The sequence below is a fragment of the Notamacropus eugenii genome, chromosome 2 (assembly GCF_028372415.1).
Source record: "Notamacropus eugenii isolate mMacEug1 chromosome 2, mMacEug1.pri_v2, whole genome shotgun sequence".
Lineage (NCBI taxonomy): Eukaryota > Metazoa > Chordata > Mammalia > Diprotodontia > Macropodidae > Notamacropus > Notamacropus eugenii.
In genome coordinates, this window is record NC_092873.1 from 437,314,913 (window position 1) to 437,340,214 (window position 25,302).

The following is a 25,302-nucleotide window of genomic DNA, read 5'->3' on the forward strand; positions in this document are numbered from 1 at the left end:
GCGTAGTGGACCCAACAGTAGCGGAAGACGCCTGCGCAGTAACGAGGACTGCGGGGACCCAGGAGGCGGCGGCGGCTGCGCACTGAAGAAAGGAGGTGTGGAAGAAGGCTCCCACGCTGTGAGCCAATCTGCGCCTGCGCAGTGGAGGCGGCTAAGGGAAGGGGTGGTAGCGGCGGCAGCGGTGGTGGCAGCGGCGCGATGGAGCCGAAGGAGCACATGAACGAGCTAGTGTCAGCCGAAGGCCGGAACAGGAAAGCTGTGCTGTGTCAACGCTGCGGATCCCGGGTGCTGCAGCCCGGGGCCGCTCTCTTCTCACGCAGACAGGTATCGGGCAAGAAGGAGCCCACCCTCCGGGCATAGAGGATGGGGCTGCTGGGTCCGGAGACCTCGCCCTCCCCGCCCACAGCCCCGCCCTTCGCGGTCTGAGATCTTTCCCTCTCTGGCTTCCGAGCCCCGCCCCGCGCGCGCGATATTGCTTCCTGCACCAGCCCCGCCCCTCGCTACACTAGACTCTTCCTCCCTGAGCTCCGCCCCTCCGTGTTTCCCCGCCTCCATGCTGCTCCCTCGCGGCGCCCTCGTGCGCCTGCGCCCTGGCTCTGGCCCGCCCCTTTGACCCCTTTCTTTTGTAGGGTCACGGTCTGAACCCTTAGTAGAAACCGGCCCTGACGCTCACACCCGGACCCGGCGTCCCGCAAGGAAGCTAGCCCGGCGAGGGTGGGACCCAGGAGCCTTGGAAGTTTGGGGGTGGAGAAGCGTCTTCCTAGTGCCCCCGGCTGTGGTCCGAGTCCCTGACCGAGCTCCGCGCGGGACACCCTGGAGCCAGGCCCGCAGAGGCTCGGGACCCAGGTTCTCCCCTCGCTCCGTCAGCTCTACCGCCCTCGGCCAGGGCACCGCGGCCTTGGCTGAGGGCCAGACTTGATGCCCTGGAAAACTGAGGGAAAGGACTTGTGAAGATGGCCTCTCCCACCCCTAAAGAATTCCCCTGCCAAAAAATCACCCTCGGGGTTTGGGACTGTCAGTAGGAGGAATTAAAAACCCCAAGCTCAATGGTTCACATACGGAGGCTACGGTGCCTCGGCGCCCAGAAGTGTGCTAGGAACGTTTTCACGTGCAGCCCTGGCCGCGTCAGCTTGTTAGAAAGCCGGGCCCGAGTGGGCCGAGGGCAGGAGCAGGCCAGCTCTGAAGCCCCTGCGCCGCGGCCTCCCTGCGGGCGGTTCCTCGAGAGGGAAGGGAGGGTTCCGGGCCTGGTTGTGCGGGGCTTCCTCCGGATTCATGGCTTGGCGGAGTGGGGCCCCTTTCCGACCGGGTCTCAAAGCGCCCGGATTAGGGGGGGGCCGGTTCTCTTCCAGTAGTGATGATTGCTAGCTGGCAACAACCAGGTTAGCCGAAGCGGTTTGGGAGTTTGGGTCGTTTTGTGCAAAACTTAAAGCAAATTAAAAAGGCCATTCAGTTAATGTATAATTACTGTAAATAAGCAGTACTTTAAAATGTCATAGCAAACTCATGGAATCCTTTCATGGGTGCCCCTAGGGTCCCCCAGTTGGTTAGCGGCGGAGATGGGGGCTCGGGGAGGGGGGGAACCCCGCCCTGACCTCGGTCACGTGACTCCGAGCTCGCTTTGGCTTCGTCTTTTGGGCGAACCTCTTTGCACGTGTAGGGCCGCTAGGTGGCGCCGTGGCGCTCGGGGCCGGCCTGGACTGAGGACTCCTGCCTGAGTTGAAACGTGGCCCCGGGCACTTCCGAGCTGCGGGACCTGGGCTAGTTACTTAACGCTGCTTGCCTCAGTGTTCTCCGCAGTAGGATGGGCGGGAGAAGATTAAACTAACAGAACTAACCTCGTCTGGTGTGTCCTAGATCGAGACCGCGTTGTCTGCTCTAGGTGTGGAAAAGCCACGCGTTTCAGTATTCCAAAAAAGCCCATTTTTTTAATCAAAAATAAAGGAAAGAAACAAAGCAAGTTTTGATTCCTTAACGAACACCAAGTGCTGGACTTACAAAGACTGGGCGGGGAGCCTGCCCTCAATGAGTTCACATTTTACCTGGCAGTACTGCATGTTCACGGATAGGTAAATACCTGATACGTGCAAAGTAAAGGCACCATGATTTGGAGACCGTGACAACACCAGGAATTAGGAAAGACTTTGGGGCAAGTGCCATTTAAACTTCAAAGGGAACTGAGATGGGGGGAGTTGGGAGAACGTTCTAACCTAGACAAAGGTAACCCTACGATCCCTGGTACCATTCTGTTGACTAATCCAGTGGCCTAGTTTCCCTTGATAATAAAAGCTCCCGCTTATATTTCCCATTAACGTTTGCCAAGCATTTTACATCTATTATCTGATGTTCACAACAACCCTGTGAGGTAGGTGCTCTTGGGTTTCTTCAGTCGATGAAGGGTTTTGTGGACATCTGCAAGCACTGGATGACAGGTACCTTGGTGCACGCTGCCCAGTATTCAGCCAGCACCCTGGTGTATCCCAACTACAAATACTTCCTCTTTACCTGACCTGCGCTTGAGGGAGGTCTTTGGCGTTGCAACATTTCATTTGGAATATTCCTCTGTCACTGCCATGTATGATAATCCTGACTGGTCAGGAAACAAATCTAAATGGGGATGTTCAGTAAGATTGGACTTTACAGAGTGGACGCTCAGCAAATTCAGTAAGTGTTTGAGAATATATATGACTAGTAAGAAGAGATAGTCTAGTAAGTCAGGAAAGGGTTGCAGTATATTGGTCCATAAATGAGAACAGAGTTAATATTTCTTTTTTGTTTTGCTAATGCTTAATACCACCAAGCACATAATTTGCATGATCTCTGTTTAATGGAGATATTATTAATGTACTCTTATATCATGACTTAATCTGTGGATATCAAAGCTCTTTACAAAAGTTAAATACTCAGGAATTGCCTGAAGTCACAAAGTCCGGCCCCCTGCAAATTGTTATAACATGATCTCATCCATGCCCACAAGATTGAGTATTGGCAGAAAACATTTTCAGAGAAATTGATACGTATAGACATGAAATGGCTTCTAACTTTGTAGTGTTACCAGAGAAGCCACAGGTGAATTAGCAGATAGATGTCTGTGTATTAGGATGACACAGACATCTATTTGAACAAAAGAGAAGAAGTATCTGGAGGCAGGGGGCAGTAGTGTTAGGAAATGTGGTTCTCCCCAAAGAACTCTTGAAGTGACCATTCTCCATATAAGAGTTCCTTAATACAAACTAAAGAATCCTCATCAGCATCTATCACATACTTCATGGTTATACTGTGTAGAGAATTTACCTACCCTGTTTTTCCTGTCCCTTATATCTGTCAAATCACTTACCATTTAAAGACTTTTACTTGAGTTCTTTGCTCATCATTATTAGGTTAGTTAGAAGGAATATACATTGTATGTGTGTGTGTGTGTATATACATACAGAATTCAGATCTAGAAGGGACTTTAGAGATCATAATCCCATCATTTTACAAAAGAAGAAATCACTAAAGTCTTCAGGGAAATGTGATGAGAGCAGCTATAAGGATGAGAGACAGAATGGAAACCTACTTTGGTGACGTTAGAAACCATGTAGCATTGGTCAGATGTTAGTAGAGCTGATTTGGCAACATTGGAAAATTAATTTGGTTCTTTGTCTGCAAAAGCTCTTTGAATTTCTACACTGCTGGTGGAGAATCCTGGAAGTTGGAAGGGTGAAATTCCAGAGATCTTGGGCATGGAGACCCAAGTCTTGGGGCTGACTCTGAATCCTAGGAGCACTTCATGTAATGTTGCATATGTAGTCTATTCAGGGAATCCAGGGAATAAGAGAGCCAGGATCCTCTCTACTGCTACAAAGACAAGACACCAGCAGTAACTAGAATCTTGACTATGTCAGGTAGCATCAGGAAGCCAGACATGAACCATCCAGAATGCCCCCTCAAACTATATACCTTGTTCCCCTTTTTAAAATTGTTATTACTTGAGGTTGTAGGACATTGAATATGATCAAGAAATAGGGTGATGTGTGATCCCATGTGACTCTATGTTTTCTTGCATGGCAGCTGTTCCTTCCCTCCATGAGGAAGAAACCAGCTCTGGCTGATGGCAGCAACCCAGAAGGTGACTTTCTTCAAGAACACTGGCTGGTTGATGACATGTTTACCTTTGAGAATGTGGGCTTCACCAAAGACGTGGGGAACATCAAATTTCTGGTCTGCGCAGATTGTGAAATCGGACCCATCGGCTGGCACTGCCTGGATGACAAAAATAATTTTTATGTGGCTTTGGAGAGGGTTTCCCATGAGTGACTAAGGGATCTTCAGCAGCAGCTTCCCATAGTGGAATCATCTCCCCAAAACAGAAGTCATTCTAACCTGATATAACTGTTCTGCTGCTTTCTTCTCCGTACTAACGTAAAGTTGTGTGTACCACAGTGTCTACTTGGACATACAAAGGGTTTACCCTAACTTGCTTCCTTGAGACCTCAAGTGCACATGTCTCAAATATTTCTCCCTGTAGTGCACCACTCTTTCCTCTTCCCCATTCTGGTTTGAGTGACATGGGAAGCCAGGTGCCTCCCGGAATTCATCCACTGGCCTGGACATGTGTCAGTTTCTCTTATTCAGGTGCTATTTTTTGTTTCCTGGTCTAGGTGACAAATTTTTACTGTTCTGATTTATTTGACTCCTTTTAGCTTTTGAAATTCTCATGTGGTTTCTCATCAATGGTCTAACCTTACCTTACGCTATATGAGTATAGAGTTAAATTTTTAGCACCTTCTGGCAACCACCACAGAAAAGTAATTCACCAGATGTGTCTGAGACTCTCCGTTGAGTATTAGGGTGGAGAGCACATAAAGAGGGAACCACTGCTGACCTGCATGTGAAGTTTACAGCCTCGGCTCATGTCTGAACAGATGACTGAGGCTCTTCTTCACGAGAAGAACTGTGTCCAAAGAAAGCATCATCAGTACAGTTATTGGACCTGATGGACCTGGTGCAGGGCAAGAATTCCTGGTGAACACTCGCCATCCTAACAGATTCCAGAATGCAAACTTGCCTTCCAGTTTCCTGTATTCCTATTCAATTCAAGTGAATTCATGTTTCCTGACTGCTAGGAAAACTCTTGGCCCTTCTGGTTTGGTGCTGATCCCAGAGGGCATTAAATATGAATGAGTTGGTATCCTTTCTTGTCGTTACTCTCTTCTGTGGTTTCCATTTACTTTGTCATCTCCATTGAACTGACCCAGGGTACCTTCTCTCCAATGGTGTATAAAGTAAGGTTTAAAGCAGTCTCCTGGGACAACTCAGGGTGATGGGGGTTAAGGTGGAGAGGAAGCACAGATTATTCGGAATGCAGGCACCATCTTGAGTGACTGAGTGCCTCATACCTCTTGGTTTGATGCTCTGTTCCATTCTCTTCCTTCTTCCTTTCCCTCTCCCCTGACCTATTTAACACATCTACAGAGTGGGCTCCCCATTAAGGTGAAAGTATTGTGCATAACCCTTTAACCAGCCTTTCCCTCCCCCCCAAAGAATGGTGGCTTTATTCCCCAGTCATGGCCTCCTGGAGTGCTACTGTTGATAAAATTGGACAGTACCTAGATTTTCTGAACATCAAAGAAGTTGAATGTGTTGTTGTATGGTTGCTAGGAACACAATTGAGGTTTTTTTTATTCGTACAAAGACAATTGGGCCAAAGAAACAAAACTGAGTAGGTGTGTCTGGTGATATGTTGACCCTTCATTTTACCAGCCAAACCTGGACAAGCAATTTTTGCCTCAGAAGCCAAAAATACAAGAAATTTACTATTTCATCTTTTCAAATTTACTGACAATAAAAGCAAAAAAATCTGAACAAGGTAAAAGAACTTGTGTGTCCTTGGAGAGAATGTGTGAATCAGACATCGTAGGCCTCATCTTGAATTTTCCTGCCTCTGGCTCATCAGCTACTGAAGTCATTGGGGAGCCCCCACTCAGCTTTGACTTTTTCGTGCCCAGTCTTGATTAAAGGAAACTTTTTTTTTGTGGCTTTGCACAATACCTTCCACATAGCAGTAAATAAATGTGAATAAATGAATCAGCCACTTTCACTAGGTCTGAAAGGGCAACTTGGCCTTACTGCTGTGGTCATGGTCACTGTGGTTGCTCCAGGGGAAGCATTTGGCCTTGTGAAGGGATCTTTTGCAACTAGAGAGTCACTTCTATGTACAAGAAGTCAAAGCAGAGCATACTCTTGCTATATTTCATGTTAGCACCATGCTCTCTGAATGAGGGCACACAGGTTGTATTACAAGGTATGTTTCAGCACTCCAGACTCAGTTCTTCACTTAACATCAGATATTTATACAGTAGTTCATTCCAGTTAGTTACAGATTTATTGCGGAGCAGAATGGGATATATAAACACTTCAGAATAAAATTCTGTTAACAGATATCTTCAAAAGAAAAGAATTTTCTGTTGTATTCCAAAGTTATAACAATTTTGTAAGGCTATATTTTCTGGCATATCCATTAAAATGAGGCTCATTTAAAACAGTTTTTGCGGACAAAGAATTTAGTTCTTTGGGTCAATAAATGCTGATGATATCTCTGATCTGTAAGGAAGGGCTAAAAAACACGTTCTGTGTGCTTGCCTCAGACTTGGATAGAAAGCAGGCTGGATGAGATGTAACAGTGTCTAGGTACTGGGAGGAGAGAAGGGAAAGGTAGTAACTGCCGAGGTGGGACTTTTTCAGGTAGAGCAAAAGCTGGCTTCTGAGCTTTTCTTGTCTGGCCTGGAAGTGGTTTTAAATGTCCCCATTTGAGTGGAAGGAATTAAATATGTGGAGATGGGAATTAACCCATCATGAATGAAGTCTAAGGGCCAGAAGCTCAAGAGATACCTCCCTGACACAGGCTCAGAAATTGCCCCCCAAAAACCTGGCAGTCATAATGTTTTACCTCTACTCAGCCCTTGGTGAACAGGATATGCTTGTTCTCCTGGAGCTTTTCCATCTCTGTTTACCTCACCCTCATGGGACTAGACTGTCTGTGGTTCTCATTTCAGTATCATTTTGTCATGCTAAAGGGAAAGGTATGGAAAAAGTAAACAAAGGCCCCAACTCCTTTCTCAAAGGGCTCTGGAGCTTTTGGTCTGCTGGAAAACTAAGTTAGTATATACCAGGGAGCTCCTACTTGCAGCAATTTAAATTCCTGGGCAGGTATGTCCCAGTGATTTGTTGTTTAGTTGTTCAGTCATCTCCAACTCTTCCATGACCTTATGGGCCAAACTGTCTGTGGGATTTTCTTGGCAAAGATACTGGTTACTGACATTTCCTCTTCCAGTGGATTGGGGCAAAAAGAAGTTAAATGCCTTGGCCAGGATTACACAGCTAAGAAGTGTCAATGGCCACGTTTGAACTCAGGTCTTTCTGACTCCAGACCCAGCACTTAATCCACTGCATAGCTGTCTCCTCCCCTCCTTCCAATGTGACCTACAGGGATTTGGTATATAAAAATACACATAAATAGTAGAGAAGAGGTTGAAATTACAAAACACTAAACTTGGAAATGGGATGAGACTATGAATGGAGAAAGGAAGAAATTCAAGATACTCTTTTTTTAAAAAGTTGTAAAATGTGATCAAATTTAACAAATACTTCTTAAAGGCTCTACTTTGCGTAGAGCTCAGGTGACATAGCTGACAACACTCCATAGTAAGCCTGAACTGGATTACAATATAATTGAGAAATATTTAACAAAATAAATAAAAATATAGCAGAGCATAGATAATGTTAATGTGTGGGGTTTTTTTGTCAGTATTCCTTATGTAGTTCAGTGGTCCTTGTTTCACGTTAGACACCACTGTGTAGAACATTGAAAAAGTTTAAGACATGGATCCTATCCTTATGGAACTTAAAACCTAGTAGGAGGTTTTGACATATACCTAAGTAACTAGGAATCAGAAAAGTGCATAAATGAGATGCAAAGTGCTATGGGAGTTGGTAGAGGATGTTTCAGAATGAAATAAAATATCATTGTTCCAAAAAGATTGAGGATCCCTGGATTGTTGGGGGAGGAAATGGCAAACTACTCTGGTATCTTTGCCAAGAAAACCCCAAGAGAGGTCAGAAAGAAAAGGGACTAACCCACTGGGTTGTTGGGGTATGGTAATATATTTGGTTGGACAATTGCATACTCTGAAGAGAGGGGCAAGGGAGGGATATAATGTTCAGTGGCACCAATATTGCCAACTAATATCCACATAAGGAAGGCCTCCCCCTCCTCCACACCAAGTGGTAATAAAGTGGTTTTTAGCTACAAGTACTGCCTTCCTGTAGTAGGACAAGTGAACTCTTTTTCCCTAATAGTAGCCACAATGGCTTTATAATGCCATACATTTTTTTCAGATTTACTTACTTTGTTTTCAGTTTTCAACAATCACATTTTCACATTAGTTATGTTTCATAGAATTAAAAGGAATGGGAGAAAGCATGAGTAAAACTAAACAAAACCAAACATAACAAAAGAGAAAATAGTTTGCTTCATTCTCCCTTCCGACTCCATAGTTCTTTTTCTGAATGTGGATGGCGTTTTGCCTTGTCTTTGCCTTGCTGTGGAGGACTGCCTATCAAAAACAGTCCTCAAACACCGTGGCTGTAACTGTGTATGTTTTCTTGGTTCTGCTCACTTCACTCTACATCAATTCATATAAGGCTATCCAGGTATTTCTGAAGTTCACCTGTTCATCATTTCACAATAGTATTCCATTACATTAATATACCACAACTTCCTCAGCCATTCCCCAATGGGCATCCCCTCAATTTCCAGTTCTTGGCAACCACAATGAGAGCTGCTATAAATATTTTTGTACATGTGGGAATATCATACATTTCTAAAGCACTTTATCCTACATTTAAAGCACTTTCAGAATGTTCATTTGCACTGAGTCACTCATGATCTCTCACCATATTTTTGTGATCAGTGACATTTTAAAGCGCAGCTAGTGGCCTTCGAAAAGTTGAAGACTCTTTCTGATAGTAAATTGCCTGGCACTGAATCTGGGGTCTTCACCTCCTGGAGGTGCTGGAGGGAATACTCATTTACAAATATTTCAAAGGGCAAATGGGCACATTGTTGTGGTGCAACCTATCAGTGTCTTTGAATACACAAATAGAGTTTGTATCTTCTTGGTCAAAGAGCAGTGGATCTGAAATCAAATGAAACATAGGAGACACCAATTCTGAATCTTCCCCAATTGTTCCCCAGCCCATCTAGAACACTAGGATGGGCTGAAGGACTTCACAACTATAATTTCGCCTTGGGAGAATTGAATTTAGTCTCAGAGACCTCACTCCATAAAGTTTGTACACGTTAGCTCACGTACATCACTACCACCTCCCGTCAGTCATCTTTTGAGAAGAACATGATGAAAATGGATGAAAAACTGCAACTTCTGCTACAGGCTGGAAAAATATTAAAGGCGATCATTATTGAAGGGTGGAAGTACTTTATCCAATCCTTTGATGAAGCCGAATGACATTTCGCTCCCTCATTAATCTGCCCCTAAGCAGAGAAAGGGGCTAATTGTTTACCCAGAAGGAACAGAAATTGTAGACAGGTGTGCTTCGGATAAACAGGTGAATCAGCACTGTGAGATGAGTATGGGACTCAAATTCTGAGATGAACCAACCTGAAAACTCTGAAAATAGGCAAAGTAATGACATGGAAAGTCGGTCTTTTCAGTAAAATACAGATAATTCTGAATGTGTTCCGTGTGATCCCGGAAAACTCAAGACTTTTAAAAAGCAGATCTTTCACATGATTCATTCCTGGGGCTCACATGGGGGAGGGGGGCGAGGAGGGGCAATTCAAAACCGAAATTCTGAAGTACGCACATTGGCAGGAGAGGCACACAGGGAATGGGGTGGGAGGGAAGTCAAACGCCAGCGCCTCCCTTGGACGGACCCTTCTGCTACGCTCAGGGACTCAGCGAGGTACAGGCTCAGGTCCCGCAGGAGACACCTGGGTCCGGAGGTGTGCAGTCTCCTCCCCTCCCTAGTACAAACTGCCCAATGAGCAGCTCCGGCGGGGAGATTTCATAAGCGGCTGCCCAGTAAGGAAAGGAGGGGCGGACTTCTTTGGGGGCCTGGCCCAGTGAGGGAGCGGAGGGTGGGGCCCGGCTTAGGAGACGGCCCAATGGAAGCTGAGAGGAGGGCCGGACCAGAGGTTCGGCGGGGCTATATAAGCTCAGGAGGCAAGCGCCCTCGGATTTCCTGTGTTGGCCGAGACCCGTAACCTGTCTGCAGTCAACAGCGCCCTCCCATCTTCACCCGTCGGAGCCACCATGGTGAGGGCAGGACTGTGTGGAAGGGTCCGGGCTGTCGGGAGGGGACCACGTCCCAGGGAACCCGAGGCCACGCTGGAACACTCCCAGATGGGGTCAGGGCGAGAGGAGTTGCGCTCAAGCAATCCAGTCTGACACCTTGGAGGGGAGGGGAAACGAGAACGAGCTGCTTAGTTACTAAGTTGCCTTGCCAGATCGTTGACCCTAAACTCTTTCTCCCCTTCCCCCCATTTGGATACGCTTGGAAGTCTCTTGGGAACAGGAAGGAATTTCTGAGCCTCCCCTGCTCCATCTTTCTCTTGGCTATTATGCTAAAGCACAGAGTGTCCACTGTCCTTGAAATTTGGACTCCCCGAGGCGGAGGGAGGGAGGGAAAAGCTCATAGGTTTCTCCTCCGCCTGGTTTCGAACTGGTTCTGGGGCCCCTTGGCCTGAAGCCAGTCTGGAGCCTGCAGCCTTCGCTAGGATGGAGGGGCGGGGCGCAATGTGGAGTTCCAAGCTTCTTTCCTGTTCTAGCTGCCTAAGATTTGTGGGTTTCCCTGTTGTGACCCCTCCCAGCGCCACAGGACAAATGTGCCTTTGTGCTGGATCCTTTTATGTGTTTGAAGGGAGGTATTGGGGGTGGGACAGTTCATCCTGGCCCTACGAGGGCCACGTTCCCCAAGTTCTGCCAGCAGGGGTCAGCGCCCATTAGGAGTTCCCCATTTTGCCTCAGAAAGATGCTGTTGGCTTTAGTTAGGTGAGGGAGGGAAAAGGAAAAGAAAGAGATAGGATTCAGACATCCTGAACTGGTGGCCATAAAAACTGATCCACCTGGGAGTGGCAGGAAGGGTCCTTGTCTTTCTAGAATCTTTCTGGAGAATGACTAATGTCATCCAGTTTTGCTATAAGTGGTGAAGACGGTAACCCACTCAGACAGATAGGGAGATGCTCTTGCAACTCACACAGCCCAACCTTCTTGGTTTTAAGCCGTTCCAGCAGGTGTAGGGTACTTGGCCAATCTGCAGCTCCTGTGGAATCAATCAGCCTTCTTCTGACTGGAATCCAATAGTGCCTGACCTCTCCTGATTAGGGAAGGGGAACTGCCTGCCTGTTTGGACAGGAAAAGAGGGGGAGGGGTGGGATAGTGCTTCTGAAAGGGAGCTGGCTTGCAGTAACTAGACTCCTTGGTGTACCCGAAGCCAGGTATTCTGGAGGCTTGGGACATCGAGTCAGTACCCTAAACCAGGTTCTCAGCTGATGGTACAAGCAGAGCAGTGTCCATAATAATTCCCTTTCTGCAGCTAGCCAGTGATATTGCCCTTACTGGTTGGGCAGGAATAAGGATTGGACCAAACACAAAGAGAATCTTCCCTGGTAGAGCATAGCAGAAAGGCCCCTGCTGTTGTTTTTCCTAAACTTTCCTTCTCCATCCTGGAAAACAGAAACGACAAACATACTCATTTGTGCATTGTTTCTCATACAGCGTGAGTGTATCTCCATTCATGTCGGCCAGGCCGGAGTGCAGATGGGCAATGCCTGCTGGGAATTGTATTGCTTAGAGCACGGTATCCAACCCAATGGTACCATGTCCAGTGACAGGACCTTGGGGGGTGGTGATGACTCCTTCAATACCTTCTTCAGTGAGACTGGAGCTGGCAAGCATGTCCCCAGAGCAGTCTTTGTAGACTTGGAGCCTGCCGTAATAGGTAAGGAGTGAAAAAGACTCAGTGGAGGGGGATGAGGGGGAGAAAAGACAAAGAAAAGCTTCCCCTTCCCCCAACCTGGACTCCTTGCCCCAGGCCCCAAAGTCCTTGGGGAGCCTGACTTGGGAAATGAGCCTGCAATGGAATCCAAACCTGTCTGCTTGCCAAAAACCACAGCGACGCCTGCTGCTCTTGTCAAGGCTGCCTCCAGGAGAGGGCAGAGCTGAGGGGCCAGGGAGGGAAGAAATTCCCCCAAGCTCTGATGACTCCAATCTCTGCCATGAATCTAGAGCTGCTTTTTTCTGGCTGTGGAGGGAGCAATCCCAAGCCGTTCAGTGGAGTTAATCATCTCCATGTGGGTGGACGCTGACAGCCAGGTATTTTTTCATCCAGCCTAAGGAGGAATGGGGCAGGGGAAACCGGAACAGACTCTTTTCCCTCCTACTGCTCCTCCAGAAAGAAAAGCATTTCCAGGCTCACTAATCCAAGGGGAATAGGATTCTCACAAAATGGCGGGTGCTCAGCTAAAGTAATTTAACAAATAGCTCCAAGCAGGAGATGGATTGAATTGGCTGTGGCTGGCTCTCTGCAGGCCCTAGCTGCCTTTCTTCTTAGCTACCTCAGTTGGGCCTCCTTGGCTTCCTGCCCTGTGAACCTCCCACTTTTCTAAAGCCATTGCTGCAAATAGGTGACAATGTGGGGAGTTGTGGGCCTGCTTTCTATCTGGCTAATTATTGTTTAATATTATTATCATCAGCATTAATAATAAGCATTTCTAGATGCAAGGCAGAGATCGGAGTCATGAGAGCTTTGATGATGAATTTCTCCCTCCCTAGCATGAAAAGAACCCTTCCTCTTTAATAATACTAGCTAGCCTTTATATAAAGGGCAACTCGGTGGCACAGTGGATAGAATGCCTACCTTGGAGTCAGGAGGACCCAAGTTCCAATCCAACCTTAGACAGTTACTAGCTGTGGCACCTTGGGCAAGTCACTTAACCCTGTTTGCCTCAGTTTCCTCATCTGTAAAATGAGCTGGAGAAACAAATGGCGCACCACTCCAGTATCTTTGCCGAGAAAACCCCAAATGGGGTCACAAAGAATTGGACACAACTTAAACAACAGAAACTTAACACTTTAAAGTTAGCCAAGTGCTTTACAAATGTTCTCTCGTTTTACCTTCATAATAATCCTGGGAGGTAGGTACTGTTGTCACCCCCATTTTATAGATGAAGAAACTTAAGGCAGACCAGGATCAACCCCATACATGTCTGAAGCCAGATTTGAAGTAATATCTTTTTTATTTCTATCCAGTGCTCTATCCACTGGGCCAGCTGTCTGTCTACTTTTAGGTTCTTCTTTATCCCCATCCCAGCTCTTCTTCCTTGTAAATGAAAGCGAGTGTTGACCTATGTCTGCAATGAGTTTATTAAGAATTTCAGGTTAGTGCATTATAGTAGAAAGAGCCAGACTTGAAGAGACCTGGGCTGCTTTTCCTCTCAAATCCCCTGTCCCCCATTTCTTCATCTGTAACATGGATATATTCCTAGCACTTGCTCCACAGAATTGTTATACAAATAACTTTTTAAGCTATAGAGGTCTATAGAAATGTGTTTCCCCCATCCCTCTTCCCTGAGCCCTGGGGACTAAAAGTTAAACCAACTGAAACTTAAATATCTCTTGCCTTTTCCTCCTACCCAGACTCCCAAATCCACAAACCTAAAAATCTGGAATGAAAGATTTAGTTATGATAAGCCAGACCCCTCTCCATTCTAGCCTCTATTTTCTGATGGAATTCATTAGAGGGTACTAATAGTGTTTTGATTATTTTGAAAAATATAGTCTAGTACACTGGGGAAGACCTGAGTTCAAATCGGTTTCAGACACTAGCTGTGGGACCCTGGGCAAGTCATTTAACTACTATGTTCAATTGTAAAATGGGAATTATAATATCACCTACCTCCCAGGGTTGTTGTAAGGGTCAAATGAGATAATAGTTGTAAATAAGAAATAAATTGTAAAAAATAAAAATAAATGAAAAATTGTATCCTATCTCATGGGTGCTTTAAAAATGCTTCTTTCTTTTCTTGCACTGACCTACCCTTTCTTCCTTCACCCCGACATTCTTCCTCACAGATGAGGTTCGGACTAGCATCTATAAACAGCTATTCCATCCTGAACAGCTGATCTCTGGCAAGGAAGATGCTGCAAATAACTATGCCCGGGGCCATTACACTGTTGGGAAGGAAATAATTGATCTTGTATTGGAGCGCATCCGAAAACTGGTGAGCCTGGCAAACATGGCATCTCCCCATACCTCCCTTCCACCTGACCTTCCAGGCTGGCTACCATGAAGTACCCAGTCACCACCATTTCCCCAAGGGTCTTTGGGACCCGAGGGGTAGGATTCTTATGTAGGGGAGGGTAAGAGTAAAGGGAAACCAGATCTCTATGGACTCTTTCTTGCCAGAGCCAATGGTTCTCGGAGTCTTCCTTCAAAGGTGACCTATCCAACCATTTTTCTGGTGTCTTCTCCCACCAAGGGAATGGTCCTTTGGTCAACATCAATGATAAATGTTCTGAAGAGGATGCTTGTGGGTGGTGATTAAACTAGGAAAAAGTATAGTAAAGGACAGTAGCTAACTCTAGAACCTTTCCCTAGAGCAGGGGTCTTAACCTTTCATGTGTGTCATGGACCCCTTCTCAGAATGTTTTTAGATACATGAAATGCATATGATGTCTTGAACCCCTGAGCTAAAGACCCCTGTTGTAAGAGGTATCCGTCTTCCATGTGAATCTAGAGTTAAAATGAACTGCCCCTCTTCTCACTCGGGAAGGTCTGTTGGCTTTTTTAGTTCTACCTGAAACCTGGCAAGTCGATAATCTGTTTGAGTCATGTATCCTATACAGGCCTTTCTAAATCCTAGCCCAGAGGGAGTAAGTAGACTCAGGGGCTTCACATCTCTGTGGTTATTGCTCCCCTTTATCCACATGCACTCAGTCTATCTGTTTTCTAACCAAGTAATTGTGAATTCAGGGCAATATTCACCACTCTAGAAAGGTAGTGCTTAATCTTATTCTTCAGAATATCTCATTCCCCACCTGGGGGATTAAGAACTGGAAATGTATCCACCCTGTATCAGGAAAAAGAATCCTAAGTCAGAGATCCCTCTTTTTTAGAACACAGCTCTGAGAAGGCTTTAAGCCTTTTTTAAGAGAAGAAAGTACTAGGGCCCTGTATTATCCTAGTAACTGTGAAGAACGGTATTCTCCCTAACGCTTGCCTTGCCCCCAAACTACCATGACCTAATGTTGATCGGATCTTTCAGGATCTTTTCAAGTTCTTTATAGTAGAAATAGAGGCTGTTTGATCCTGGGGAAGCCAACAACCATGGCTTATATCCATACAGACCATTTAAATACCTTGTAGATAATCTCTTCTAAAAGCTACTGGGATGGGAGAAAAATGGATGGGAGTATGTTCTTTTATGTTTTTAAAAGGGAATTTTTTTCCCAAATCAAGAAATGGTAAGGAGGTGGCAGGGCCTCTCCTTATATATGTGGAGGAGATTTTGTATTCGTTATCACCTGCCATCTTATCCACATGACATGCTTTTTTTCTTCCCTTCTTCCCTCCCTTAGTCGGACCAATGCACAGGGCTACAAGGATTCCTGATATTTCATAGCTTTGGAGGCGGCACAGGGTCAGGTTTCACCTCTCTGCTGATGGAGAGGCTCTCTGTTGACTATGGCAAGAAATCCAAGCTGGAGTTTGCCATCTACCCAGCCCCACAGGTATCCACAGCTGTAGTGGAGCCCTATAACTCCATCCTAACCACTCACACCACACTGGAGCACTCAGACTGTGCCTTCATGGTGGACAACGAAGCAATCTATGACATCTGCCGCCGGAACCTGGACATTGAGCGCCCAACATACACTAACCTCAACCGGCTCATTGGCCAGATCGTTTCCTCTATCACTGCCTCTCTGCGCTTTGACGGTGCTCTCAATGTGGACCTCACGGAGTTCCAGACCAACCTGGTGCCTTATCCTCGAATCCACTTCCCCCTCGTCACCTACTCACCCATTGTCTCTGCTGAAAAGGCCTATCATGAACAGCTCTCTGTAGCAGAGATCTCCAATGCTTGCTTTGACCCCTCCAACCAGATGGTAAAGTGTGACCCACGTCATGGCAAGTACATGGCCTGTTGCATGCTGTACCGAGGTGATGTGGTACCCAAGGATGTCAATGCCGCCATTGCCACAATCAAGACCAAGAGAAGCATTCAGTTTGTAGACTGGTGTCCCACAGGCTTTAAGGCAAGTAGCAAGCAGGGGATGGAACAGTCATGGGTGGTGGCAAGATCCCTAGTTTTTGACCTTGGGATCCATTGACTCTAAAACTGCAGGAGTTTTAAATGTGGGAAATATAAGCCCAAGCCAGAGTCTAAATCTCAATCTTCCCTGAACTTGCATTATCAGGGGAGAGAGCAAGCTCAGATTCCTGGGTAGTTAGAGAAGTTATTGGATATTTTGTGGGGAATACAAACTTACCTCATTTGCTCTGAGGCAGTTTATTAAGTTATTGCTGTTTTTTAAGTTATTGGTGAGAATAGAGGACGGACTGTCTTTCATATCTTTTTGTATCCCCAGAGCTTAACACAGTGCCTGGTACTACACAGCAAGTACTTGATAAGTATTTGTTGAATTGAAAAACCTATACCCTTTCATTTCTGTCCCCCTCTCCCCTTGACTTGCCATGGAGGTCAAGGGTAGGGGCAACCCCAGCCTAAGGTGTTACTTTTGACTTACATTGGTTCCACAGGTTTTATAACCCAGACCTTGGGATTCTGGATTTCTGTTAAAAAAAAAAAAATCAGTTGGATCATGTGGTCTAATCCCCTCTCATTTTACAGAAAAGAAAATTGGTGACTTACTGGGCTTTTCTGGGACTGAGGCATCACATTTAGTCAGAGTCAGGCCCACGACTAGAACTTAGGTTTTCTAATTACCCTGTTGCTCACCCCCATGTTGCATCCCAGCAGTACACATTTTAAAATTGACGCTCAAATAATTAGCAATTAGGAAAGACTGCCTGGATCTCTTTTTACACTTGTATTACTTTCATCACTAGGGTCCTAGAGGTAACATATATAAAAGTCTATTTTCAAAGAGGAGGATGTGGTAGCTCTTGGTCCTGTTGAAAAGCTAAGTCAAAGCTGCCACAGATGGTTAAGTGATGAGAAGTTCTGTTCAATAAAGATGTCCTGGCCTTGTCAGAGAAGTAAACCTCTTTAAAGCAACCATTGTAGGGGGAAAAAAAGAAGCAGGCTCCACCTCTTCTAAAAGTAGCAAGCTCATCCTGGAAACGAGGCTCTCCCTCATGGCAACATTGCCAGAGGAAGGACTCATGGTATATTTGTCAGAGAACATATGTTCTATAAAGGTGGAGACCCACCTCAAAATATCTCTAGGTTAGGGCAAGACAGCTTGAGAACTGGGGAACCCATCAACCAGAACTCAGTTTCCTTCTATCTCTTTCAGGTTGGTATCAATTACCAGCCCCCAACTGTGGTACCTGGTGGAGACCTGGCTAAAGTACAGAGAGCCGTATGTATGCTGAGTAACACAACAGCCATTGCCGAAGCATGGGCCCGCCTAGATCACAAGTTTGACCTCATGTATGCCAAGCGGGCATTTGTGCACTGGTATGTGGGTGAAGGCATGGAGGAAGGAGAATTCTCTGAGGCTCGGGAAGATTTGGCTGCTCTGGAGAAGGATTATGAGGAAGTAGGCACAGACTCCATAGAGGGCGAAGATGAAAGTGAGGAATTCTAAAAAGCATCCAGCAAATAAGCTATCTGCCTCATCCACCTCTTTTTTATCTTTCTCTTTTCCTGCTACCCCAAAATAAAATCTTTTCTTACTTGCAATAAATACAGACTTTTTTTTTCCCACAGATATACCATTGAAGCTTGCAGGCACTACTGCTTTTCACTGGACTTTTTTTGTCCTTTCGCTCTCTTCTTTTAGCTAGACTGAAAGTAGAACAGGGCAATGAAAGCTTTGAAAATGGGCAAATTTTCAAATTTGCCTTGCTCCCATCTCAGGCAAATTCCACTGCTGCCACATCTTTACACTGAAACTTGGATAGTTCTCTGAGTGTCCATGGAGGACCTTAAGTGAGGCTGTCAGAAGCCTTTCCCAACTTGCAGGACAACTGTCCCTGTTTTTAGACTCTAGTTCCAAGAGCAGAATTCCATTTCCTTTGGGCTCCATGTGTAGGCACTTCCAAGTCAGCGTTGAGGTTGTTTGTATCAGCTGGAATAACCAGTTTCTGAGTTGGAGACTGACTTATAATCAGGTTTTCCTGGCCAGTGTTGCTCTGGGACATCTACTGTTAAAAGCCCAGGCTTGTCACACAAGTTCCTACCTTTATCTATGGGATCAGTCACGCCCTTGCCTAGGGAATTCTCATCCAAGATTCTATAATCCTATATATCACCCAACATAGTTTTTTAACTGGCAGTTTTATATCTACATCAGTTTGTCAAGCTTCAGATTAGTATGCTTACCCTTCACCACCTTATTTACCCCTTTTTCAATTCTATTTTTTTTCTCTTCCTGCCAATCTCCTTCTATGAAGTGTGGTCATAGACCTTTTTGCTTGCCACATGAAAATGACTATCCAAATTGGCCTCTCGGGCTCTTATTTGTCCTCTTTTCCCCTTGTCTCTAGTTCCCACCCATCACTCCCTCCCCCCCACCCACTCATTCTTATCTATTAAACACCCATGTGGCTCCTGGCAATACTACTTGGGCCACTGTAACCTTGCTAACAACCCAAAGTCTTTCCACAGTTGCTCTGGACTCTTCCCTCAAAGTAATTCCCAGCTAACCAGATTACCATTATCATTCCTTTACCAAGTTACTTACCTGGGGTTAGGACAGATTCAGGGGGAAATGATTTGGAAGAACATATCACGACTAATGAGGAAAAGAGGGGAGGTCTGTTCTGCATTTGCTTATAGAATCTTGGAAACCATCTCCCAGTGACCTATGACCCACAGACAACAGCTGCCTTGACAGGTGGTGTACACACAATCAAACCTGTGTAACCGGCTACCCCTCCTTTTCACTGATTTCAGAAAGGTTTCCTGAATAAATAGATGCCACAGATTACAATGGAAATAAGACTCAGGAAGAAAACTACTCCCTCTTCAGACCCTTACTACCTGTGTGACTTTAGGCAAGTCACTTGAACTTCCCTAGGTCTCGGTTCCCTTCTTACAAAAAGGAAATTTTGACTAAAGGGTCCCTGAGGCACCATTCAGCTCTACGTTTATAACTCTGTGCCACAAACTGCCCGAGTCCTTTGAGTTCAGGTAGATTTCTTCCTTTCCCCCTCCCATTGGGGAAGTGTGAAATCCCTCATTTCCTTAAGGTTTCTCTGATATGCTGACACCCACATTCCTATTGGTTGTGTAAGGTAATATCTCGGTCTTTAAGGTAAGTATGTAGCAGGGTGGAAGTAGGGCACATTCAGGGATCAAAGTTGGCACAGCTACTAGATTAGCATTGTCACCAAGGTCCCAGGGATCTCTGCCAGCTACTCTTCCTTCCCAGTTGTATAAAACTGACTTCTCTTCTTTTTTCCCTCTTAGAGAAAACTGTCCACCATAGTGACAAGGCAGGGGAAAGTGTGGAGGATCAGTTTTAATTCCCTCAATGTCAAAGTACGTGCAGCCATTCTGTCTTCATTGGCATGTGTCCCAGGAGAAGTCAACTTGTTTTTCTTTAACCAGACCTGTGATTTCATTGGTGTGAGGAAACTCCCTTAACCAATGAAGTTCTGCCACATTTGGCCTTGGAGAGCAGCCTGGGGCCATTGAGGTTTAGTGACTAGGCCCAGATCACACAGCTGGTCTACTACCTCCAAGTTATGATCCTCCTGACTGCAGCAGACTCCATCCATCTGCCAGCTTGTTCATAGGTTCTTGGGTGGGGGAATGAAGAATGATTCCTTACCTTTCTGTGTTACACTCCTACGTTGTAATAATTCTGTGAATTTCAGCAAAGGCCTGTGACGTACACAGCACTGAACCCAATCTGAGTAAACTGCTTAGCCAAAAGCCTGGATTTTTCTTAGAGGACGTAAGGTGGAAGGTGATTTGTGAGGTCACAGTCACTTGATGAAGATAAGACACACCCAAATAGAAAAGGCCCTAAGGACCTCAAGGGGAAATAGCTTGGCTTAAGGCCTTTGACCAAGTGGATAGAACTCTGGGTCTGGAGTCAGGAAGACTCATCTTTCTGAGTTCAAATCAGACACTTACTAGCTGGGTGAGGACTCTGGACAAGTCGCTTAAGCCTGTTTGCCTCAGTTTCTTCATCTGCAAAATTAGCTGGAGAAGGAAATGGCAAAGCACTCCAGTATCTCTGCCAAGAAAACCCCAAATGGGGTCACAAAGACTCAGACACAACAAAACAACACCAAATAATCATGAGCTACACTAAGGGCTAAATGCTTAGGGATACTGCAAAAGCGAAAAACAAACAAAAACAAAAAACCCAGTCCATGCTCTCAAAGAGTTCACAATCTAATGGAGGAGACAAAATGTAAATAACCAAGTACAAATAAGATATATACAGTATAAACTGGAGATAATCAGGAGGAAATCACTAGTATTCAAGGGCATTAGGAAAGGAGAAAGTGGCCTTTTGCTTTAGACTTGAAGGGAGCCAAGGAGGATAGAACTTAGAGATGAAGAAACAGAATTCTAGGCATGAGACAGTGAAAATGTATGGAGTAGGGAGTTAGGATGGAGGGGAAGACCACTGGATTGCAGTGAGGAGGAGGGAATAAGGTATAAGATGACTAGGAGGGGACCAGATTTTGAAGGGACTTTGAATGACAAATAGAGGATTTTATATTTAATCCTGGAGGTGATAGCCATTGAAATTTATTTGGGGGGTGGGGAGCAGAGAGATGAACCTGGTCAGATTTGAACTTTGGATAAGTCTGTCACCTAGGTAGAGGATGGACTTGTGGCAGACAGACCAACCAGAAGACGATTGCAGTAGTCTAGGTGTGAGATATTAGGAGCTTGAACCAGGGTGTGGCAGCATTAGAGGAAAGAAAGGGGTGTATACAACAGATGCTGGAAAGGTAGAATTCACTAGACTTGACAATTGATTAGATATGAGAGCAGGGAGTGTGAGGAGCTGAGAATATCTTGTAGGTTGCCAATCTGAGTGACCTAAAGAATGGTGGTGCCCTTGAGAATAAAAGGGAAATTAGGAAAATGAGGGAGCTTGAGGCAGAAAGTCAATGAGTTCAATTTTAGACATATCGAGTTTAAAATGTCTACTGGACATTCAGTTTAAGATATCCAATAGGCAATTGGAGATATGAGATTGGAGGTCAGGAGAGAGAATAGGATGTTAGGTTTGGATAAAAAGATCTGAGAATCATCCAAATAGAAGGAATAATTGACTTCATTGGAGCTAATAGGATCCAGAGCCCTAACTCCATCTAACTCTACACCTACCTAATCCCTATATCTAGCCAGCCCCATCTAGATCAAGCTTTGCACCATCCAGACCAGCTATAATAGAATTTGTTGTTCAGTCATTTTCAGTCATATCTGACTCTTCATGACTCCACTTTTCTTTTCTTGGCAAAAATACTAGAGTGGTTTGCCTTTTCCTTCTCCAGTTCATTTTAGAGATTAGGAAACTGAGGCAAACAGGGTTAAGTGACTTGCCCAGGGTCACACAGCTAATCTGAGGCCAGATTTGAATTTAGGAAAATGAGTCTTCCTGACTCAGGGCCTCGTGCTCTCTTTACTCTTGCCCATAATAGAATTATAAAACCATAAGTGTCAAGCTGAAAGGAAAATTAGAATCATTCAAGTCCTATCTTTTCCTACTTTGTAGATGAGAGAACTAAGATGCAGGGAAGTTGGGACTTTCCCTAGTAAGTATCTGAAGGGGAATTTGAACTCAAGTCTTACCAACTCAAAGTCTCAAGCTCTCCCCACTACTCTATACCATCTCTCTACACTTTCTTACCATCTTCCAGCAGTGTAGGCAGTATTAAGGGATGTTAAGGGGTCCCCTGAACTTGTCTTTTTGAGTTGCCATGTTTTCCAGAAACACTGGACTTGTAGGAGGCCTTGAATGTGTCAAAGACAACCCTCCTTCCCCCACAGCTGACATAAGTTATTGTTGCACACCAAGCTGGATATGCTGTGTGTCCTTGGGAGGCAAAACAGGCACCAGCCAGTCTGGGCCAGCCCTGGACCCTTTGCAGATAACGCACCTTCCTATCTTCACAGTCAGTCTAGTGGTTCCCAAGGGAAAAGAATGTCATCCCCTTGCTCTTTCCTTTCCTCCTTTTCCCACCTTTACTGCACCTTTCCCCCTCCCATGGGGCCGCTTTAGGTAGAAATTTGTGATGTCTCTTCCTCCTTTGGTTGTACTACTGTAAATACACAAACCTCTGTAAGGACCAGGAATTCTTTGGGGTCCACATGCATGTTCATTTTTATTGTAATCAACCTGGTTTTCACTTAAGTCTCATACTGTTGACAGCAGTATGCATACCACCCAACCTATTTCTTGTCCAAGGCATAGTCATCAAATCAATAGTATTTTGGAAAGGGTTTGCCAGTGGAATACCCTATGGATCAACTTGCCTTCCCTGAGACTCTATCCCGGGTCACCCTATCACCCCCCACATTACCCTGCCCCCCCACCCTACCCCCCACAGGCAAAGTGGCCTCCTTAGCGTCCATCAGGCACGTGTATCATCTTCCCCTTTTAGAACAGAAGCATTTTGAGGGATGGGACTGTCTCCTTTTTTATATTTGTATCTCCAGCTGTCTAGGCTGTAGCATAGTGCCTAACCCTAGGAAGTACTTAATAGATGTTTTTTTTCATGAAGACAGTGAGTTTTCGTGACTCGTAATTTGGTGGGAGTGCCACTTTTATGAGGACCCAGCCTGGTTCTTCCCAGAGAGGGCTCTGTGGCTTACTTTGAAGTGGTGCAGAGAGGGAATCAGGAAGCAAGTAACAGGAAGTGACTCCCCACTCACCACACTCCCCTGCCCCAGGCTGTTTCTGCTGGGAAGAACCGCAGCATAATGAGGTGCAGGGGCCCTGGACCAGAGACTGAGAGTACTGAGCTAGCACCTGCTATTAGCTATGTCCATGGTGGGTGGTGGGAGTGGCTGGGGAGAAAGGGTCTTTTCCTCCATCTAAACCTCAGTTTCCCCATCTCTACAATGATTTGTTACTGTTCAGTCGATTAGTCATATCCCACTCAGCAAAGATACTAGAGTGGTTTGCCATTTCCCTCTCCTGTAGATTAAGGCAAACAGAGGTTAAGGCACTTGCCCAGAGTTACACAATTAGTAAGAGTCTAAGGCTGAGTCTAAACTCAGCTCTTCCTGACTCAGGGCCCAGCACTCTATCCACTGAGCCACCCAAAATGATACAGGTGGATTAATCAAGTAACAGATATTTACAAAATGCTTTGCATATATTTGAGTCTCACAACAGCCCAGTGAAGTCAAAGCAATAGACATTATCATGCCCATCTTACAGATGAGGAAACAAACCTGTACTCAGTTTAAGTGAGCCTCCAGCAGTCGCACAACTCAGAGTCTCAGAGGGAGGAATTCAGCCTTCAGTGGGTCAGTCACCAAGTGTTTATTAAGCACAGTTTGTCTGATTCCAAGTCCATTACAGTGTCTACTATACCCAGGGATGTGCTGGTAAATGTTTAACAACTGGCTTTCTTTTTTTTTAATCTTCTGCAATTTGTTTTTATTTTTTGTAAACATATTTCCACATTGGGCATGTTGTGAAAGAAGAATCAGAACAAAAGGGGAAAACCATGAGAAAGGAAACAAAGAAAAAAAGAGAGAAAATAGTTTCCTTCCGTCTGCATTCAGACTCCTTAGCTCTTTCTCTCTAGGTGGATAGCATCTGAGTCTTTTGGAATTGTCTTAGATCCTGGTATTGCTCACAAGAGCCAAGTCTAACAAAGTCAGTCATCACACAGCGTTGCTGTTGCTGTGTACAATATTCTCCTGGTTCTGCTCATTTCACTCAGCATCAGTTTAAGAAATGGCTTTCTAAAAAAGAAAAAAAAAAGAATTTATACAAGACAATTTAAAATTTAATCTAATTTGTTAACATTTTTCCCATCATTTACCTAAGTCTAGACTAGAGGGTTGGCAAACTTTGGCCTGACATTAGGTATAAAATGGAAGGAGCATGGTTAGAAATTTGAAAAATATCTAGAAGTCTTAGTGAATTGCAAAATCAATGTGTATTAGCAGCTAGGTGGCTCAGTAAATAGAAATCTGGGCCTGGAGTCAGGAAGACCAGAGTTCATATCCAACCTTACTTACTAGCTGTGTGACCCTGGGCAAGTCACTTAACCTCTGCCTGCCTCAATTTATTCACTGGTAAGATCGCATACCTCGAAGGGTTGTTGGAAAGATGAAATGAGGATGTATTTGTAAAGAATTTAGCTGACAGTAGGCAAATACAAATGCTTGTTCCCCTCCCTCTTCTGCATCTACTGTGTTATCAAAATGTTTAAAAAATCACTCTGAACATGGGCTACATGAAGAGATGACTAGCCTACAGGAATAAGGAAGTGATGGTCCCAATCTATGCAGCTGTTGTCAGATCATATCTGGAGAAGTATGTAAAATTTCTGAAACCATATTTTAGTCAGAATATCGAAAAAGTGGAAAACCTCTAAAGGAAGGCAACTAGGGTGGTGAAAGGTCTTGAGATCAGGTCCTTTGTGCATCAATTTCAGTAAATGGGGATGTTTAAATTACAGAATGGAAAACTCATATGGTGACCTAATGGTGACTTCATGGCACTCACATGAAAGAGGAATTAGATTTATTCTTTACATCCCCAAGGGACAGAACCTGGAGCCCCAGAAGGAGCTAGCCAAGAGCCAAATCACTTACTTGGTAAAATCTTTCTAACAACTAGAACTAACTGAAAGTAGAGTGGGCTGCCAAGAGAGGTAGAGGGGTTTTCCTCATTGGAGGTCTTCACAGATGATGTCACAAGATGACCATTAGTGACTTAGAGCAAGGATTCTTTTTCACATCTGGGTAACACTAGTTGGCTACAGATGTATGTTCTTTTCAACTATAAAATTCCAATATTCTGCTATCTTGAAAGCCTCCATTAGCTCTTTCTTCTTTATATTTTTAATCTTTATTGATTTACTTGATGACATCTTCTTTACTTCTGAGTGCCTTCC

The 25,302-nt window shown here is 45.0% G+C and overlaps 2 protein-coding genes across 2 annotated transcripts; both read left to right on the forward strand.

Annotated features, from left to right (window-relative positions):
* Nucleotides 1–27: 27 nt before the first annotated feature.
* RABIF (RAB interacting factor) lies at nucleotides 28–5,170 on the forward strand. The gene is made up of 2 exons (XM_072648179.1): nucleotides 28–324; nucleotides 4,051–5,170. The coding sequence occupies exons 1-2, from the start codon at nucleotides 199–201 to the stop codon at nucleotides 4,294–4,296; spliced, it is 372 nt and encodes a 123-aa protein (XP_072504280.1). The 5' UTR covers nucleotides 28–198; the 3' UTR covers nucleotides 4,297–5,170.
* A 4,924-nt stretch (nucleotides 5,171–10,094) lies between these two features.
* LOC140529476 (tubulin alpha chain, testis-specific-like) lies at nucleotides 10,095–17,936 on the forward strand. Its single transcript, XM_072648175.1, has 5 exons — nucleotides 10,095–10,316; nucleotides 11,778–12,000; nucleotides 14,133–14,281; nucleotides 15,639–16,319; nucleotides 17,544–17,936. The coding sequence occupies exons 1-5, from the start codon at nucleotides 10,314–10,316 to the stop codon at nucleotides 17,835–17,837; spliced, it is 1,350 nt and encodes a 449-aa protein (XP_072504276.1). The 5' UTR covers nucleotides 10,095–10,313; the 3' UTR covers nucleotides 17,838–17,936.
* Nucleotides 17,937–25,302: the final 7,366 nt, after the last annotated feature.